At 45.4% G+C, this 20,901-nt stretch overlaps 2 protein-coding genes across 3 annotated transcripts; both read right to left on the minus strand.

Annotated features, from left to right (window-relative positions):
* Positions 1-425: 425 nt before the first annotated feature.
* On the minus strand, positions 426-6,768 carry LOC122623463 (protein obstructor-E). Of its 2 annotated transcripts, none has more exons than XM_043802649.1 (6): positions 6,719-6,768; positions 6,498-6,562; positions 2,265-2,520; positions 2,055-2,173; positions 732-1,128; positions 426-671 (listed from the first exon to the last, which is right to left on the minus strand). In XM_043802649.1, exons 2-6 carry the CDS (start codon positions 6,556-6,558, stop codon positions 500-502), a joined length of 1,005 nt encoding a protein of 334 aa, XP_043658584.1. In that variant the 5' UTR covers positions 6,559-6,562; positions 6,719-6,768; the 3' UTR covers positions 426-499. The 2 variants fall into 2 exon arrangements, with proteins under 2 accessions (XP_043658584.1, XP_043658593.1); XM_043802658.1 differs by having other exon boundaries at positions 6,715-6,744.
* Positions 6,769-10,000: 3,232 nt separating this feature from the next.
* Positions 10,001-12,567, minus strand: LOC122625467. The gene is given in 2 exon segments (XM_043805552.1): positions 10,001-11,217; positions 11,220-12,567. Coding segments are annotated over 2 exon segments (2,235 nt in total). The 5' UTR covers positions 12,538-12,567; the 3' UTR covers positions 10,001-10,300.
* Between the last annotated feature and the right edge of the window lie 8,334 nt (positions 12,568-20,901).

The following is a 20,901-nucleotide window of genomic DNA, read 5'->3' on the forward strand; positions in this document are numbered from 1 at the left end:
GCTCATCGGCAAATTGAATTTATGCGCTGCAGGCAATGGGTAAAACTCTCGCAAAGAGTTGGGCAGGGAGCAGCATTGATTTCGTCATGTCACGGGCACAACGAGGACCAGGACCAGGACGAGGACGAGGATGAGGACGAGGACGAGGGGACAAGGGGACGAGGGGACAGGACACGAGGACATCGCAGAGTGCACGGATTGTGCACACTGGATGCGCATAAAATCCTCTCGTTTTGGCACCACATCAACTGCTCCTCACACAAATTCCCATGCATATTACATTCGCCGGGGCTTTGGGAATCGAGAACGAAGCAGCGAGGTTGGGGCTAATTCCCCTGGCATCCGCGGATTGCCCAGCAGCATCAAGTGATACGATTGGCCCAGGGCGTTACCCCAGTTTGAGTAAGGCGATCAACGGTTAGGTATACCTTCTGCACGCTTTTAATGGTGACATTCAGTGGGGATTCACTTAAGACTAACACAGTCGGGGGCATCAGGCCTACTCCTCCACCTCCTCCTTATCCTGCTCCGGTTCCACTCGCTTCGGCTGGGGCTTGCGCCTCGACTGACCGCGGACACGTGGTGGCCGCTTGGTGGTCGTGGTCTTGGGCTTCGGGTTCTCCAGCTCGTCCAGCTCCTTGTCGGTCAGGCGATCCTTGTACCAGTCGGCACTGAAATGGAATAGATATATTAGAGATATAAAGATTCTGATAGTACTGAATATATCTAACCAATCGGGAACCTTGCGTGCCCAGTCGCAGGTCTCCTTCTCCTCGTCGAAGACCTGGCCCAGCTTGCATCCGTTCCGCCTGGGCAGATCCCCGTTGACGCAGACGTAGAAGAACTGGCAGTCGTTGGGATCGGCGTAGCGGGGATGGGTCACGGCGATGCTCTCGTTCACCTTGGGGCACTCGAAGTCGAACACGTCCTCCGACTTGCAACCGGTGACGCCCACCTGGTCCGGCCAGCCGCAGATGCCCGTCTTGGGATTGAAGACCAGGCCAGCCGGACAGGTAATCATGTTGAACTGACCATCCACGCAGAAGTAGAACTTGTCGCAGATGCCCGGCTTCTCGTGGCCAAAGTATCCGTTCTTCCGGGGACAGTGAAGCGATGACTGAGGTGTTTCTGGCATTGGACAATTGAGAAATTACCAAATGGAATATTCCCTCTATGCATCCTTGAACTTCCCACGTATAAGGTATCTAGCCCGTAAAATCCCTTTTTGCACATCCGTAAATACATTACTGCCAGCACAATGTACTACGAGTAGACACACATTTATTCAGGTGCTGTATGCTTTGCGAACTACGAACTATATGCATACGAGTATATGCCATGGCAACGTTTTATGTCAACAGGAGACAAAGGTAATTGAAATTGCTAATGGGCCTGCACAATGTGTACTAATTGCCTTGATGGCTGCTGGCAAATCATTTATTTAAAAACTAAAACGATCACTAATATTTAATATTAAAAAGTGCGACCACAAAATGTGTTCACCTTTTTGAGGGAATAACAAATTTCTTAAAGCCACTTTAAATAGTGCTGGTGCAAGAAACTCTCAACGAGAAAACTTTAACAAAAGTCTTTTGTCGAAAAGTTTGAAGGATGCTACTGCCACACACACGTGGCATAAACTGAATTCCCGGGTATTTTAAAGCCGCGGGAAGCCAATTGCCATGGAATTGGGCTTAAAATTTCGATGGCGCGACTCGGGCGTTTGGGGAAATAATAAAATCACGAATAAAACAAGTCTACTGAGGAGGCGAAAAATGAAAACAAAGCACCGCCAAGACCAAAGACCTATTGACGACAACAATTTGGGTTAACCGCCGCGCATGCCGTTTGCATAATAAATAAGTTAACAAAAGCGCAGCCCAGAAGTAACGAGCAAGTAAGTGCGGGCACGGAGCGCGTTTATTGCCCGATTTTCTGCCCAGGAGATGGAGCCAGATATGTACATATATATAGGAGAATATAGGAGGAGGCTTCTTGGAACTTGTGAGGTGCATACGTAAGGCGGGTCTCACAAATTAGGGAGTTATACTCACGTAGGTTGCTGCGCTTCATGCAGTCAATGTTGTAGGGCAGATCGCACTTCTCCTCGATGGGCGAGTAGTCGTTGAAGACCATGCCATCGGCACACAGTCGCTCCGTGGGCACACCATCCCTGCAAAGGTGGTCAATGTGGCATTAGGCATGCAGCATTACTCATACGCCCCGTGGCCGTGGGGGGTGTCTGCTCCTTTTTGGTCACTTACAGGCAGGCATAGTACTTGTCGCACTGCTTGCTGTCCGGATAGAAGCCATTGGGCTCCGGGCACTCCTCGGTGGGCTCGTACTCCCTCTCCGCCGCCGTCTGTTTGCTCTTCGGCACCACCGATGCCTCCTGGACGGGATCGCGGTTACGTGGAGGCAGGTGGCGCTGCGAGGGCGGATGGCCGGGTCCCACGCGGAACTGGCTGTTACTGCCACGGAAACCGCCTCTCGACTCCTGCGCTTGGGTTGCGGTCAGACCTGCAAGGAAGGTAGTTGGTAGTTGGTAGTGGAGATATACACATGTAAACGCAGTCCATCCATAAATAACACACAAAATGTCCTTGCTTGTGGCTTTAATCTACTTTGTTGATGAAAACTCTCTGCATTAGCCAGTTTATGAAATATTGCAAACAACTTTTATCAACTCGCATATAAATCAAACTTTAAACTGTATTTAACCATTTGCCACATTTAATTCCATGGTTTCGTTATTAAATTGCAGCAAAGCTCACAGTTTGCAACAATTATTCTTATATAAATGCTAAGCTAATCTATTAAATAAAATGTGCCTAATCGAGTGTGAAATTTAACAATATTTCCATGTTCGTTTGTCATAAGTGTAAACACTTGGCTAAGCTTGTGAATTTATTTCCAGGATCTAATCTAGTTGAAGCTTTTGACAATAGTCCTCTGTTGATTGTTTTAGCATGAGAAATTGATTTTTAGATTGCTTTTGCATAATAAGCAATGTTAACTTTTCAAGTTGAACTCAGATTTGGATTTTAAAGCTCTTTTAAGCCAAAAACTCGATATATTTTTATTAATAATAAATGAAACATACTCCGTTTTTGTTAATGTAAAAACTCGGCCACTTGAATAAAAATACGCAACTTTTAATCTACTTAAAATTCACCTTATTCAAAGTTGTTTTTAATACATTTCTGTATTTTTTTTCTGAGTGTTTCTTGCACGTTTTTGCCTTTTGTTTTTTGCTCAACGTTTCCACTATGTTTGCGAGAAAACCCGTTTGCGGCTACTCAACAAATAGCTACCAATATGTAGCGATATGTATATGAGTTTTGCTTTGATTGCGACACAGGCCACCGGATTGGGGCGACCTTAAAAGTGAAAGTCTCTCGGGGATTACAAAGCCCGGTTTTGGACCCATTAACAGCTGATCTAAGCCGCTCATCAGCTGATGCCAACGCCCAGCCTTGAAAACTCGGTGGCAATCAGTTTGGCAAACCGAGACATTGCCACGCATTTCCTGCAAGTTGCAGCCACTTTGCAGCAAATGCATCCAGTTAACGGGCGTGTGCAACTCTCCTCAAGGTAAACCACTCCAATCAGGCAGCGCAAAAATTGCAAAAATATATATATGTATATATATATATATATGTAGATACATAGTACTTCAGTAAAAAGGCAAGCGAGCGGAGAAACAAGAAAAGACGATTTCAATTTTCGTTCGGCAGCCGCAGTGAACATCAACAATGCCAGCAAGTTGCTGATGCTGATGCTGACGTCGCTCGGCTGACATTCGATTAAACGTTAATAAAGAAACAATTCCACAGAGCAATTAGTGCGTGAAGTGTCGGCCAACATTTAAGCCAACAACACCAAGTTGCTGCTGATGCTGCTGGTGTTGCAGCTGTCGCTTGTCATTGAAACATGTTTCGTACACGACCCGGGATCTGGTGAAAAACCAACAAAAAAATATACCCCACCCAAACAAGAAGCTGGGGAAGAAAAAGTAACCAAAGCTTCATAGTTCAGTTGGCAAATACTCTTGCGCCGGAGTTCAACGAAAAACGCACTAAAAACGAAAAAATTGCATTAAAAACTGTGAGATACACACAACTATAAGCGTGGGCCTTAGAAATAGGCTTTAATGTGAGCAACATGCCTATAGATTGCAACACCACACAGATATTATTAATTGATTTTTAATTTTATAAATTCACACTTAATCGAGAGCGTTCAAATTGAAATTTGCAATGAATTTAACTAAAGCCAAACCAAACGCATAATTGCATTATTGTAAAACTTTTTTCGAGCTGCCTGTTTGGTGTTATATTAAGATTTTAAGTGACAAGCGAAGTCTTAATTATTGAAATAATCATTGATGATTTTAACGCATACTCCACTTATTTTTAGTTAATTCAGTTAGATGCGTGTTTATTGCCAAAAATTACAATTCAATATTAAATTGCCTAAACTTAAACATTTTAATAGCAAAGCCAATCCAACTTAATTTAGTGTATATTTAAATGTGCAATAATATTTGTACCTTAAAGGGCAAAAAATGGAATTTATCCCTTCGGATATTTACTTTTTTCCTCATTTCTTTAATAATTGCCTCAAATGGTTGTGCCCCAAGGGCATTTCCCTTACGACCTGCTCCTGAATAGGTATTGTCCTTTCATTTTTATGGCCCCCCGTTTTTTTATATCGCCGCACAGCGAGTGCGAGTGAGCCAAGCGGAGCGTGGCCTATGCGGTTTGGGCCTGGCTTTTTTGGACTCGTCAACTTGGTCGACTTGGTTGGGGGCCGTCGCGTCGCTCTGACAGTCTGTCAACAAGTTTGCCATGGAGTTCGCAGTCACAGTCGCAGTCGCAGTCGGAATTGGAATTGAAATTGGAGCCGGAGTCGGAGTCGGTCGTTGTCAACGGGCCCGGTTCAACCCGGTCCTGGACCGTTTGACTCGGTTCCCAGTCCGGTTAGACTAGATTAATTGACTGCCTATTGCGAAGCAGACGGGGCTGGCTTTAACACGCATTGTGGCCCGCTTTGGATCGGTTTTGGGATCTTTGGATTTTCGATTCCAGTCACACACGTCGTGGGTGTTGTGGGTGCGTGTGTCATCTTGGGAAAGTGCGTGCAGGCAGCGTGTTAGGTTCAATGAACATTAAATAGATTAAAAATAAACAGATTGAAGCACTTTTTCATGTCATTCACTGAACTGATGCGAGATTGACATAGAACCGACCGGTTTGTTAAATTGGATGTAAGAGATTTTTATATGTGGCGGGAAAGGTGTTCGTCGTCTGACTCTCTCCGGATAGGCAAACAACACATTATAAACTTTTCACGCAAACATGTTTACAATCAAATTAAAAACTTTTCCTTTGTCTCAACGCGGTGAGTTTTTCCCCAAATTAACTGGCAATTTAATTTGCTTTCACCCGTCGGCCCCCCAAACTGCAATACATTTAATAATGAGCTGTTGGCATATTTTTCAATAGCCATTTTAATATGATTACCAAATTCAGCTTACGCCCCCGAGTGCAACAGTTGCTCGCCTATCAATTTGTTTAATATGTATGTTTTATGCCGGCGCGTTAACAATGTGCATTTTTAATGCCCCGCACATTGGAGACAAACAAATTTTTAATGAGCTTTCACACAATAGATGAGCAGAAAATTTGCCAGAAAATTAAATTACCGAATTTCCAATTGCAATTGGAATGCCAATGGGTTCGCACTTGTAATTTCGACCCAATCAAGAGAGAACGCAGTAGCGGAGTACCTCGACTATCAGACACCCGTCATTAGCTGACACGAGCTCGAAAGTCTACAGTATCTGTATATCGTAACATAACTTTTCAGCTTATACATTTTCCGAGAGAGTTTATATAAATTGATAAATACTTATCGAATCTAGTATACCCTTCTACTGAACGAGTAACGGGTATGAACAGCGAAAAACAAAAGTCATGCAAATTGGCAGCAACAACAGCAATGGCTATATGGTAGACGAGTATCCTATATGCCATATATGCTACATGTGGCATTTACACGTGTTCCATGCCATCGAATTTGGACAACAGTTGACATGATGAGAGTGGTTTGGCCAGAATTGCAAACACTGCAGATATGCATAAACATGGGCGCCAATAATGTTAACAACAATATTTTTCAGCTTAGTTGCTCCTGCACGCCGCATTCCGCATTCTGCATACAGCATTTGCATATGGTTGTTTGTCGCTATTATGCTGGTTTGTTCGCTTATTTGTTCGTTTATTTGTTGCGTTGTTTGTAGGTTGGCCTGTACGCTTGTTGCTGTTTGTTTGGGTGCGGCCAACAATTAGAGGCGATTGTTTTCGCCGAAAGCAGAAGAGCATTAAAGTCACGGCACATTATTCAAATGGCGTTTGCACAGGGACATTTTGCACGCCATGGTATTGACGTATCATTAATTGGCAAATGCAATTAAGAGCTTTTTCCACACTTACCCACGACCAAAGCCAAAGCAAATATGCATATTTTCACAAGCGCCATTTCGTTAGCCGACATTAACCTGCACGGACAGATAGATTATTTTTAATATTGCAAATTGATATGCTTTCCGGCACTTTAAACGGCATTCAAGAGCAGTCTGCATTCGATTCACTTGCTGCACTCGATTCACCCCACATCATCCGCACTACACTCGCAGAAATCGGGACTCACCAACCTCGTGTAGGTGCGCACGCGTCTACGTCTCGAACTCAACTGTGCGATCCGATCGCTTGGCGAATGAGTTTTAACGCCCAGAAGTCTCCACACCTTTGCTGCTTTCGCCCTGCTCCGTGGAAACTGCAGCGAGAAGGCTGCGCATGCGCAGTTTCGATTTGGAGAGAACCGGTCCGAAGAGCTTTCTCGAAAGCTCTCCACTCTTAATGTCATATGGTTACAAAAGATTGATCATCGGAGTTGTTTTCCTATACGGGGTTCCAAAACGATCACGATATAATGTAGTATTTAGATAGAAATGCTTAGGCACAACAATATTCTGACTTTCCTATAATTAAGAAATTATAAAAATTAGTTAATAGAAAGAGTTAACTAGATTTAGAAAATATGGAATTAAAAATTTTCATGTTGCTCAAGCTGTTTAAACTACTTGATAATTATTCAAGTAATATAATTTTATTTAAACATTATTGTAATTATTCGAAGCAAAACAGAATCTTTGTTTTTTGAAAAGATCCTTGAAATATGTAATTAAAAATACATATATGTACAATAATAGGTTTAAGCAGCACAATCTTTATCAATACAACATAATAGGAATTCAAAACTTCAATGAAAGGTAAAGCCCCAATTAGTTTGAAAGAATAATCGAATTTTGGTGCATTCGAAGGACTTTTGTGGCCTAAACAAACCAAGGGATAGGCAAACAAAGGCAGAAAATAAAAATGCCAGCTTTGCATAACATGGCCCAGTTATGGCCCTATGAACTATGGCCCTCTGAACCATGCAGCAAACCCACATCAACTATGCGAATAAGCTGCAAACAAATGAGCGGCTGCCTGGTCCATGGAAAACATAACGATCGACAGTTTTCAGTATGAAAAATTAAAGGAAAAGCCAAACGGATCCATGATATTCCTTACCACAAAAAGTTGCGACGAGCACATTGCCGCACGAGCAGTGCTGGCAAATTTGTCAAAAAGGCGACAGGACGTGCTCCGCTCGGCCAGGACATCGATGATTTGCATTTTTGAAATTAGTCAAAAAATATGACAAAATTGTCCCAACCAGGTGGCTTGCTTCAGCTGCTGTTCCTACATCTACTCCTGCTACTGAATATTCCGGCGAGCATTTGCTGCATCATTGTGCAGGCCCAGAACACATTTAACTTGTCAAAGTGCGGCTCGCCTACTTGGAGTCGACTTTTCCGGGGCCGGAGCTTGTTTTCCAGCTGCTTGGTTTTCATCTGCCTGTCATTTCGTGTGCAATAATTGTGACAAATTGTTCTGTGCTGGTAAAATGCCTCGCCTATTCTCCGCAAATTTGTCCAAGAATTTTGGGAGCAAACTTATGGCAGCTTTGTATGCAAAGTAAATGGCATAATTAAGTGAAATGACATACATGACGATAGAAATTTAACAAATGTTGCGTGCAAATGCAAATCTCAATGGCCAGGAAAGCCAAATGTCCCACGATTTATAATCCTGCGATAAGTCAGAAAAATAGCATCCCTATTTTCCGGGGCTTTAAAACATGGTTATTGTAACGCACAGCCCTCAGTTTGCTTAATAGCCCGCGGTCCGGGAGTCTCGAAAATTGGTGGGCGGAAATGGGATGTGATGGGATGTGCTGGGATGTGCTGGAGGGCAAGGCTTCAGAATGAAAATCGTTTAGCACAATTTCGGGCGCATTAGCGGCGATTACACTAAGAGCCCACACAGAGTTAAGGGCGCTGAATGTCGAGTGTAGAATGCGCAATGCACAATGCTAGGCAACAATGGCATAACAATCAAGAGTCAAATTAAAACGTTGCGCTTGCGTAAATTCCCTTTTTTGTTCTCAGGTCCCAGGCTTCATGCTCCACTGATGCGCTGTCCGTCCGCAATCCGCTGTCCGTTATCCGCTGTCCGTTGTCCGTTGTCCGCTGTCCGTAGTCCTTGGTCCGTTCGCCCGGCGGATTAGTGGCGCAAAGTATGCGATGGCAGCTCGAAAGTGCCCCACCACTGCTGACTGCGGTCGAAAACTTTACCAAAACCAAAAGCTAATCATAATTTCTTGCTGATAGTTTGGCCAAGTCCTTGTGCACGGACCATCAACCGCCCTGCCCCCCACACCGAAAAGCCAGCTTGCACTTTTTATCTATTCAACGTAACACTCCCACCATTACTACACCCCCTATATTATTATTATTATTTTCAATTCCCGTGAACCGCAGCGCCCTAAGCGCCACGTTATTGTCGTATAATTGAATATAATGGCCATGGAAATGGCACTGCCAATGGGGGATCCGTCTCCGGGGGGCACTGTTCGCATTTCTGCCACACCAAGCTCATTGTATTGGCCGGTGATTATCGGACAGCTCCTGCAGGATCCGTAAAAAAACATCCGCCCCGGGAACTGTGTGATTGCATCTTACTTAAGCACCTAAAAAAGGATGTTTGTCCCATGGTTTCCGAAGGGGGAAAAACCATACACATTGTAACTGACCTAGTAATAATCGGTGACGTGCTATTGATACGTCTTTTATAGGATGTTTACACGATTAAGCTTTGTATAATTAAGAAGATTAAAAGTATTCATCTGTGGAATACAATTTACAAAACAATACAAATACCAACCTATTTAAGGTACGAAAAAAAGATGATTTCTGACTTACAGTAAACAAATTAAATTTATAAATAATGAAGTAAATAAATAATTAAGCACTCATCAATAGCAGAAGCGCGCCGGTTGTTTCGGTTTATCAAAAAATAAAAATAAAAATAAAAATGCCTGGCGCCCTTAAATCGATCGCGGCCGTAAAGTATGCAATGATTTATATCATAATCCTGTCACATGCTCAACCGATTCAATACACAAAGTGCTGCGGGCAGACCGCTGCCTGCCATCAGCCAGGACGACGCCGCCCGAAAATGTCCTTCTGTCCGCCTGTCCTCCTGTGCTCCTGGCTGCGTCATCTGCCCGCTGTCAGCGAGTCGATTTTGAATTGTCAGCGCCCTGCCACACGTGTCACGTGCGTCATTGGAGCGCCATTACATGGCCAGCAGCTTGCCAGTCTGTTGTTTTCCCCCCGCCCCCCTTTCCGCTTTTCCACTTTTCCGCAATTCAGTGCGGGATGGGGATGGGAATGGGTTTGACACTCCACCCTCCACTGTTCCACCACCCCGTTTTTAATTAATGAGCAACAACGGCCCATCGGCAGTCTGGCGACCAGGCGATAGCTGAAAATCTGAAACTAAGCCTCGACTCGGCCGTGTTTGCTATTCATTTGCCGTCCATGGCGTTTTAGTTGGGCATCAGCATTTTTAATTGGGATTATACATAGTTTGGTTTACATAAGTAGTTGGCCGCAATGGCGAATGACAAATTGCATTGAATGATTTTCCGAGTGTACCAGCCACTAAGCAGATCACGAGATATACGCAAACCAGAGAATGTAATGGGGATTCCAAATGGCAGAATGAAAACCATGATAGCCATGGACATGCATGTTTTTCGATCTGCCCTGTAGAACCAGACCTTGAGGATGGGGTTTCCAAATGACAGAGCGAAAAACACGTTTGCAATTGGAAATCACCATATTTCAGATGCTCATTGGCCGCGATATCAGCCGAAGTTTCACCATATCCCTGTAGTCATAGGATTTCCAAACATGCTGGCGCTTGATGTCCTGCCGCCTGGCGGGCATGTAGGCGAAGAAGGCGTCCTTGATGTTGCCGCCCAGGTGCGAGTATCCTCGCATTGCCAGCCAGGCCAGACGCGTCTGCTCCAGTGCCAGTTCATTCAGCTTCTCGTTGTACTCGGCCTTCCTCTGGCTGACTTGGGACATGAACTTCTTGTGGCTGGCATAGTTGATGGAAGCACCCAGACCCGTCACAGATCTCTTCAGTCTCAACACATCCTGCTTGTGCCCTTTCTCAGATTGGTAGACGGTCTCGTATATCCGGAAGGAGTTCTTCACGAGGGAGTTCATCGCAGCCCGGTTGTACGACTTCCCATAGCGATTCGCCACCCAATCAAGGAGCACCGGCATCTTGTGGGCATTGGAGAAGGTGGCTAGCACGTACTGGCGATTGCCACGGAGAACCCCAAGAGCTTCCTTCAGAAGATTTTCAATCTGCTCGTCGTTATCAGGATCGATGAGTATTTCCTTATTCTGTTTTGGATGCTTATCAGCTGGATTCTCCGTGGTTTCTGCTACTTTTGTACGGAACATATCCACTGCACAATTGGCAGCTGCCCTTGAAACTGACGGAATGAATTTATTTCGCTGCAACTCCTTCTTGGACTTTGTTTCGCCATTCCCAAGGGCATCAATGCAGATCCTTTCGATCACAGGTCGCTTGTCCTCCAAGTCTAGGACCTTATCCTCCCATGGCAAGGGCTCTACAGGAGGCGATGGGATATCGTATACCTTGTGGTGGTCCAACTGAAAGCCAGCAATAGTCCTCTTTGTGAAGCTCTCTTCTGCAGGACACTTTGTGAATGATCTTTTCAAGCACGCAGAGTTCGACTGCAAGCGGGAATAAGATCTGCGAGTTTCTTAAACTTGGAAGTTGGCAAACTAGGTGGCTCCTCGATTGATTTTTCAATTGATATCCGTTTTTGCGGTGGTAAATATCGGCTATTGTCACTACTCCTAGTACTTTTACATTGTGGTTTCATATTTATTTCCGTAGAACCTTTCACGTCCACATCCAGGATTTCACAGTCACCTGCTCCACAGCGATGGGCCTTGTTTCCCTTCATGAGCATAACCCTGATCGAGTTATCCATTGAATGGGCATACGAATGCAACCTGGGATTCTCTTCGATACCCAACCCCATCACCATGGTGGAATCAGCCTTTTTTCTCTTAGTGTCTTGACTTGTAGGTCTTTTCATTTGCCTACCAATCCTATTACTCGCCCATTTAACATTGTTTTCTATATCCTGTAAGATGCGTTTCCGGCGAGCTTTCAACTCATCCCCTGGCACATCCAGCTGAGCTAGACATCGCTGGTTGTAGATTTTCTCCGGTTTTTGCAAATTCTCCGCCTCCTTTAAGAACCGATGAGTCTCGCATATGGGATCATTGTCCTCCAAATCATAATTGTCAGATTGCAAGGAGAGCCCGTCGAGCTCCTTTGTGAGCAACTTGGCTACCATTCGTTTAGCAGGACACAATCGGTACTGGGCAAACCAACGAGGCCCCTCATTTGGGATTCGGTGCAACCGATCCTTATAATGCGAATATTCCGGAAAGCAAACCTTGGTCTCGGGTGGCCGGTATTTGGATTTCGGGATATACTCACGAGGTCGAACCTGAGGAGCAAAATATGGCAGGGCATAGTTTTTTGGCTTTGGGCGGGTTGTCTTCGAAGAACTCTGTGCAGTTTTAACTTGCGAGTGGAGCTTTTTTGCTTGAGTGGCAGGTGGCAGCAAGGCATCCAAGGCTCTCAGGGTGGACGGCATATCCAAATGGGCAATTCCGGACAACAGCAACTGTTCGTTCACCGTATAGTGATCCGAGTCCAAGTTGCAATTGTCCTTTCTGCTCCTTCGCGGGCTCTTGTAGCCGAACTCCCACAAGAACCACAAGAATGCCAGATCGCTGCCCTGACTCATGGCAATGATGTCCTGGATCTGCGACGCTCCCACCGGCGGATAGATGCCCAGCTGGTGGACACAGTGGCGCACCCGGTACGTGGATCCCTGCGCCATGTCATCCCGTAGAGCGTGCAGCAATCCATCACAGGCTTTTATCTGCACGGCGGACATTCCACGGTACCAACGCACACTATCGATATGGTGGTGAAATCCCATCGATTTTCCGGGCATTTCGAAGCTACTCTTTTTGACAACCAAACGGATATTATTTTTTATTTACTTTTTCAGAAAGATTACTTTGAATTTTGTTTTGCTTTTAAGTCAACCCCAAACGGTTTTCATAATAAAATTGCATTACGAATTGTCCAAAGAAAAAGGAATTCTAACCGAAAGTGATTTGATTTGTATAAATCATATTCATTTTATTCCCTGTTTGGCGCCTCAAAAATCTTAAATTTGTTGTAGTTTTAAGTGCAATGGAAACCAAATCTAAATTCCAATGTAAGAGGACTTATCGTTGATTTACTGCCATTTTGTGGGATTCGCCAGCTCGTGGTCCGAAGTTGGTGCTCAGGAATTGAAACAAATGTTAATTACTTTATGGAGTACGAAACAACATCAAGGACTGCAAGCCAAATCAAAAGCCTTTTACATTTTAAAACGAAATTTAATTCAATTACGCAGCTAAACTGCCCAGCAGAATGTGATAACCGCAAACGCAGGTCCCTGAGATGGTTACCATCGCCCAGAAATGCCCCAGATTGTGGCGGAGGTGGGGCGGCATGGTTGGCCCTGAAGGACCAAGGACGAAGAGGGGGCGTGGCTCTGGCTCGGCTAAGTAAGCGAGCGAGTCTGGCATGCGGCTGGCTGATTGCGTTTGTTGCATTTGTTGCTCCTCGGTTGTCGTTTGTAATTGTCTGTACTTAAAAACTCATCAGACGAAACGACAATGCGGCTGGACGCTTTGGTCCTGCGAGTGGAGCGGGAATCGTCGCCACCATCGGGCAGGATAACAGCAGAGCAGTTAAGGACAGTTTTATCAACTGCACGACAAATATTGTTGCATGCCCCCGGGCGCAATAAGGCGTGGCTCTAAACTCGCAACAGTTGCGTTGTTGTTTGGCTTCGTCCTGGCTGCACTCGCAGTCCATGCAAAACGACTGGCCAAACTCCATGTTTCCATGTTTGTCTGCCAGTTCAGTGACAACAAGTGGGCCAGAGTGGCAAAAATGACAGCCCCGATATCACTGGCCGCAAGCCCCTATATCAAAATGGCCCTCGATGGCGCAGAGCAGTTGGCAAGTATTTAATCAACACTAGACAACGTTGGCCGCATCAGAAACCAGTTTGAAAAAGGCTCTTTTGCTGGATTGCAACTCAGTGGCAATTAGTTGCATTGTGGCCAGTGCAGTTTGCATATAAATAAGGCGACGAAACTTTGCGAATGCTACCCATTTTCCCTTTTCCATTTCCCTTTCGCCATTTTGCACTTTTCATACCCCCATTTTCCGCTTTCCATCTGCCGCATCTGCGGCACGAGACGCATTTTGCATTTTAATGCCGACTAAATCTATGCAATTACAAATTTAATGTGCACGATGGAGTGTATTCGCTCCTAAGTGGCGTTAAATGAGGTGTCCCACACCTCTACCTCCCCTGGGCTACCTGTCAAAAGTGTCCGCTGCTCTTCACAAGGGTCCTTAAATTTGGATGATGGCCAGGGCTCCGCTAAAGCAAAATATTTACACGCCAGCTAAGTCCTGGGCTCGCCAGACCGCAATTTTCGGCTTACTACAAGCTTCACAATCAAAGTCGTGCACACAGAACAAAATAAATATTTTACCAAATATAATATCCAATTTATGAAAGCTTAAAATTAGGATTTTTCAACAGTTATCGTACACCTTACTACCACACATTAAAATAATGTATCTAGAAGCACATAGAAATATTAAGAAACTTGTAATATAAAACTCATTACCCGAAGAACTGGTGAAGTGCTGGCAAAGCTGCCACTGTTGAGGATTTGGATATGCTTTGAGGCCGAAGGATAGCCGGTAATGCCATGGCAACCGGCTCTCCTTTGAGGGCGGAATCAATTTTTGTATTTTATTTGCGTGAAATAAAGGATAAAGGATGTGCCGGCCACAAAGCGGACAACTCCGACCTCGAGGCCGGTGGATTTTCCGGGGCAATCATACGAAAATTCACTGAGGATTGCGACTGTCAACGGGCTGGAGCCAGAACCAAACCCACCATAGCCCCATCCTACGCATCCAAGCATCCAGCCATCCGGCGCTCCACTGCAAGGACCTTCGGCGGTTGCGGACGGTTGCGGCACAGGACTAAATGCAGGAGGACTAGACTGGCCGGGAAGAGCGCCTGGAACTATGCTTTGAACTTAATTAGCAGCACATTACGAATTTTTACTGCCAAAGTCGGTTACTGCAGTCGGCCGATGGCGTGGACGCTCGAATCGGATGGTTGGCTTGGGTGGGTCAGGTACTTACCACTTCCTTTGCCCATTTTACGGCAGGACTAATTTTTGTTTTCGACAACGTCGCCAACAGTAAAGGGCCGAAGCAAAAAAAGGGGGCCGGAAGGAAGCGTGGAGGGACTGCAGGTAGGAAATGTCATGGGCTGCGTCCTCGTCCTCGACGACGCCAAAGGAAATGTTGTCGAGATTAAATGCACTGCAACGACCATGGGGCAGAAAAAAGAGTTGGGGAGTGGAGGGCGACCAACCGTCAGCGCGGACAGGTGGTGGTCAAGGTGTGATTATGCTGGGACAACCCCATACCCCCATCCAAATCCTCACCGAGTCCCTGCTCCAGTTTTCCCCACCCATTGTGCGGCATTGTCTTGCGTGTTGGCGGTGGCTTGAAACGCCCAATGAATTTATGCAGCTCACAAAACTCAGCAACTCGCTTATTGTTCCAAACTGTTGCGTAATTACGCTGAAAAACCACCAGTCGTATTTTTTTAAATGATCAGCAAGAGTTTGAGTATGAATTAAGTTTGATGCCTGATAGCTGGACTCAAACAATTAACCCAGATAGCTTGGCCTAATGGCTGTCGAACGATGGAAACAGAAATTTAAGGACATAATTACCGCATTCACCTTTTTCCTGGCCACACACCCAAGTATTAAATTCCCTCCCAGGGCTCCAAAGGATACCAGTTCTCTAAGCCGAAGTGAACTGAACAGAACCCATCATAAAGCGATAAGCACTTTCACCAAGGACGTTGGTGGTGGTGTTGGTCTTGGCGTTGTGGATGTGGATGTGGATGCGGGGCAGGACGAAGTGAAAATATGTTTGTAAGCGATGAACTTCAAGTGCCTGTTAGTAAATATAAAGCAGCAAGTGAACCGAGCACCAAACACCAAACACAGAGTCCTGCGAATCCGGGCATCTTCGAACGCCTCCTGGGTCGCTCCTAGTCCTGTGTGGATAGCCAAGTTGGCGAGTCGAGAACACTGGACCAGATAACAGCAAAGGATGCACTGCAACAATTCGGTTTAAAGAAGTTCACGGAAAGGAAACGGGATTTTTCTACCAATAGCAGACTTCTTCGCTAACTGTTTTAGATACTTCTAACCTATCTTATTATACACATACTAATATTTCTTTAGGTGTAGCAGTAGACTTGAGTTTCCACCGCACATCTCCGTATCAGCTGGCGGGCTCGCAAAGTCGAGAAGTCCTTTGGCTGTGGCCCGTACTCCGTCCGGCTCTCCGGCTCCCCGGGAATATTCCACAACTCATCATTGCCGGGGCACGAGTTACGGAGTGCCGGGGAGCAGCCGGAGTTGGAACACCTCTGGCACGTGCTGCTGCATCCCGATTCCGTCCGCAATTTCTGGGCGGATCCGGCAAAGGAACCCCAACCCACCGAACCCACACCCCCAGCTCCTTCAGGCTGGCAACAAACAAAAAGTGCAACCGCAACAACTGGAAAAAGCGAAATACTCGTAAAGAAGCATACAAGAATGGGGCTCACAGAGGAAAAAAACTATTTGAAGTCGGTATATCCGTTTAGGAAGCCAACAGCATCCCATACCCACGGTATCCCAGCAAAGTAAGTGGTGGTACGAACACATACCCACGTAGCCACACACGAAGTGGCAGGAAACAAGTAGTTCCCTGTAAGTAGCAAGGACTAAGGAGCTAACTTGTTTCGGGGCCGTACGCACCGCTCTTTTTGCCACCATCCCAGGACCTGCTCGCCCACAAAGGACTCCTCGTCGTCCTTCGAGACGGGCTTTTCATAGACGTTAAGCCCCGAGCTGCACTTGTCGCAGCCCCCTGGGAGGCCGCCAAACCGAAGTTTTCATAACAAATAAGAAGGGCTCGATGGCTGGGCGTAGTCGAAAAGTTAAGACCGCTCAAAGGCTGCCAGCCAGATAAAATGCAAAGCTCTTGAGCGCTTGAAACTTAATAAAAATCCCGGATCCAGCAGTAGTTGGCGAGTTCAATGTCAGAGGATCCGCATAATTTCTTAACACATCGCCAGAAAAGGCTTGGGCACACAATAAATAATAAGGAGCAATTCGCCTTTTTATTTTTTCGCTTTTGCTCTCTGTGCTCTATAAACGAGAAAACTTGGTCTTGCATAATTTTAATTTTTTAAGCAAAGTTTCGCAGCTAAAGGCAAATCCTTATGGCCAGTGCAGCCGAAAAAAAACCGTGCTCTTTTCATTCTCTTGAGCACAAGATATTTGATTAAAATATTCATGCATGGCAAAGTCTTCATTCAAGGTGCACTGCCAAGTTTTTACTTTTAATTAATCCCCGTTTAAGTGGAAACTTTCATTGGGCCATAAAGTACGGCTGTCCAGGGATTGGGATTTGGGTTGCGACTTGTCTACGCATTTGGTTGTTTTTCTGATTAATGTGGCGTGTAGTAGCTAGCTTTTCACGGACTATCTGGCAAAGGGATCGTGGGCACGTTCTTGGATTTTCCATAGGGCACTGGCATTTATTTCATTGCCGAATTGCACGTTCATTGGATGCTGGGAAACACCAGCATTCAAAGCATTTCGCACCACATATTCCTTTTGACACCCACTTTAATATTTATGGCCATGGACGCAGGCGGTACTCCCCTAACACCCGTAACACCCGGAGTTCCCCTATTCGGTTGCTTACCATGAAGCTCCACTGTTTTGTTTCAAGCAATTTAACAGCTTTTGGGTAAAATAACAAGCCCGCCAACCCAACCCAACCCAAGCCAACCAACCAACCAGCCAAACAACTAGCACACACATCACAACAAACAAACTCCGCACATTCCGGGCAGCAAAAAGTCAGGCCCAACAATGCGCCACTAGAAGCAGCCGTCCGTCCGTCCAATCTGCATCCCCCAGATCTTCCATGGCCTTTGCGCCACTAGAGGGGAGATGCAGATGCACAGATGCAGGGGCCTGGAGACGGGAGCCACGATTCTGGAACCAGGATACAGGATTCAGGACCCGGGAACAGACGGTAAGGGCAGGGCACTGCATATTTTTGCAACACAAAATAAACCGCAACAGCAGCAATTTGCGTCGGTTGTTAGTTTGGAGAGTTGCTTAAAATTTACATGGACAGCGCGCACACATGACTAGACAGCCGATCTATGGACTATATGCAGTTGGAGGAGGCGAGCAGGATGGCGAGGATGCGGATGCGGATGCATATGCATGTGTGTGGCCACAGAGGACATTGCTGCGCCATAACTGAATAAAGTCCATTTTTAAACAATTACCTTTTAGAAGTGCTTCTATTTCAGCGGAAGTTACTGGCCAACCCAAAAGTAGCTTCGCCACCAAACATCCTTCCACATTGTGCAGGGAATTATGCAGTTCCCTGATTTGTTTATTAAAGATTCTCCAGAGACCACTCCATTAACAGCCATTAAAGCGGAACGGGCGTGATTTGCATTCCTGGCCGAGCCACCTGATTCTGTCCCATACAGCAATCAATCAAATCCCATCTAGGCCCACATTCCGTCACATCAGAAGCAGCAATCTGGAGCACACCTTTCACTTCTGCCACATCCTGCCCAGATGATCAGCTCATGCACTGCAAAAAAACAGCCAAAAATGGGTCATGTTAAAAGGGAATTGCCTCTAGCTAAGCTATTACCATTTACAAGTAGTAAGTAAGTAGGAGATCATAACATTTGTATACCACGCCATTAAATTTAAAGAAGAGAAGCATAGCGACTACCAGATATCCATTGATTCGTGAATAAATGCATACTTAAAAGTATTTTTGCCGTGTGCGCTGCACTTGCAAATCAAGCGCAAGTTTTGTGGTGCAAGGCACACGGTGTTCAAAGGCTAACCTCGCCCCCCCTCGCCATCCTCGGCATCAGGAGTCGAGTTCGTGAGTGGGCCACCACGGCGGATACGTGACGTGCCTGTGCAATAACAGGAACTATGTATAATAATTGTGAGCGAAGGACACACGGCACACGGAGTTTAGCAAGAAGTGCTCGCTTTTATTTGTTGAGTGCCTTTCAAGGTTGTCGTCTCGCTCAGAGAACCCAGACAGCGCTTTCCACTTATGTACCATAACATAAGGGTACTGGCCAAAAAAAAAAAACAGAAAAAGGCGGAAAAGAGTTGCATGCAATCACCAGTTGCAAGATGGGAAACATTAAACGGCAAATACTTTCTGATGGCACCTCCCTGAATGCCCCAAAGCGGGGTTACGCATGCGTATCACAACAGCCACGCCCACAGCCCATCATTTTGGGGCAGGAAGACCGCCCAACTCCAGCTCCAACATTGAATTATGAAATGTGAAAATTGTGTTAAATAAGTAAACAGGGGATGCGTTTGTGCAGCAGAAACCCTGCTGAAAAATAGACACTCCCAAGTCACGTAGCCACGAACTGAATTTCATATTTCATGGCCCAGCCCAGCCAAGTGGAAAAAAAAGACCATTTAAACAACCTCCAACATCACCACCACCCACATCCCAGCTCCACTTTTGGAGCGCACTCAAGCCCACAGGACGCCCATTCCAGCAGACTTCGTGCAGCAGTTGCAATATTTGATCTAAAATATGTATGCCCGGGCGGAAATTGTTTTTGTGTTAAATGGCGGAAGCGACGGCATTGTAATTAAAATTTGCTTAAAACTTAATGGCAAGTATTTAATATACAATCGGAATTTCACCAAAACGCTGGTCGCCACCCGGGAATTTGGCAAATAGCAAATAGCTTGTGCAACTGCTGGGCAATGGCTTTCGTAATTAAAGTTGAGGTGCAATAGCTGCGATTGCTGATAATTATATACTCGTATACTTTTTTACCTTTGATCTGGGCGAAGCGAGAAAAACCAAGACCATCTCCCGTACGCATTCAACGTATGCGATGCATTTTCCGGACAACTTTCCTCCTATTGCATGCACAAATATTCTACCCCCGCCCCCGCCAGCGGCCAGCAACCGCCACCATCGGCCAACCCGGATTTTCCGCCCCTGCAGCTGCTGCCCTTTGACCCAGGACATGCCCCGTTTTGCGTATGTGCATGCCTCAAATAGTTGCACCACACATTAAATTTCCTTAAATGCAGAAGGAAATGCAATAAACGCCAACTAAAAGCCACGCCAAAAAATTACAAAAATTACGGCTGGCGAAGCCAAAGCAAAGGGGGTTTAATGGGTGGGCTGGGCCATGAAAATGCCATGGCAAGGAAAAATGCCGAAAATGAAATGACGCTAAAAGTATCGCAATAAAAACGCATTAAAATGCCTCTCCGGGGAGTAAATAATTCGGTTGCTCCAATCGCAGACATCGATGTGACTTTGTCGTCGTCTACAGGGTAAGAAACACTTTCCAAAATCAAAATAGCTACAACTTTGTATGTGCAACTATTGTAACATTAGTTTAAATTTAAAGTTACTTCTATTTAGAGCAAACTATGTCAAAAAGATTAAAAATTGTGCTTAATGGTGTTTAAAATTATACTACGATTTATTAGCTGGATTTACTTTTAGCATCACATTTTCAAACATCTTGTTTCAAGTGTTTTAAGCACAAAGATTTTGTATAGTATTTTGGGTAATATACATAATGAAATTTTGAAATGTAATAGGTTAGTATTTTTCTCGGTGTCCCCCAAAGTCGAATGTATTGAAATACAATCGATGCTGAACAATTAGGCGCCGATTCGGAGGGGCTGTAGTCTGTAGTCTGGGAATAATATTTTTATGGCCAGTGGCGCGCATAAATCCCGGACAGCCGGCGTGTAATTCAAAATGGACAGAGGAACGTGCGACTGGAGCTAAGTAATTCCCGGCTGGATAGCGACCATAGATCCATAATTTATCGACCTGCTTGATTTGACTGCATAAATCCGCTGCCAAACGCCTTGGCCTCAACTCTTAACTCTCAACTCTCAACTCTCGAATCCCGGAGTCTGCTGCTCAAAAGCTGCTCAATGAGCCGAAGATGTCGAGCATTTTGTAAGGCGATGCGCTTTTAATGTGTTTATTGACTTGGTCCTGCGAAACGAGTTGTATAGCTGATGGGCTTAAGTGCGGAACTGGGGGGATTAGGCCAATCCATCAAATGCCAGAGAGTTAATTAAACAAGATGCTG

This window comes from Drosophila teissieri, chromosome 2L (genome assembly GCF_016746235.2).
Source record: "Drosophila teissieri strain GT53w chromosome 2L, Prin_Dtei_1.1, whole genome shotgun sequence".
NCBI lineage: Eukaryota > Metazoa > Arthropoda > Insecta > Diptera > Drosophilidae > Drosophila > Drosophila teissieri.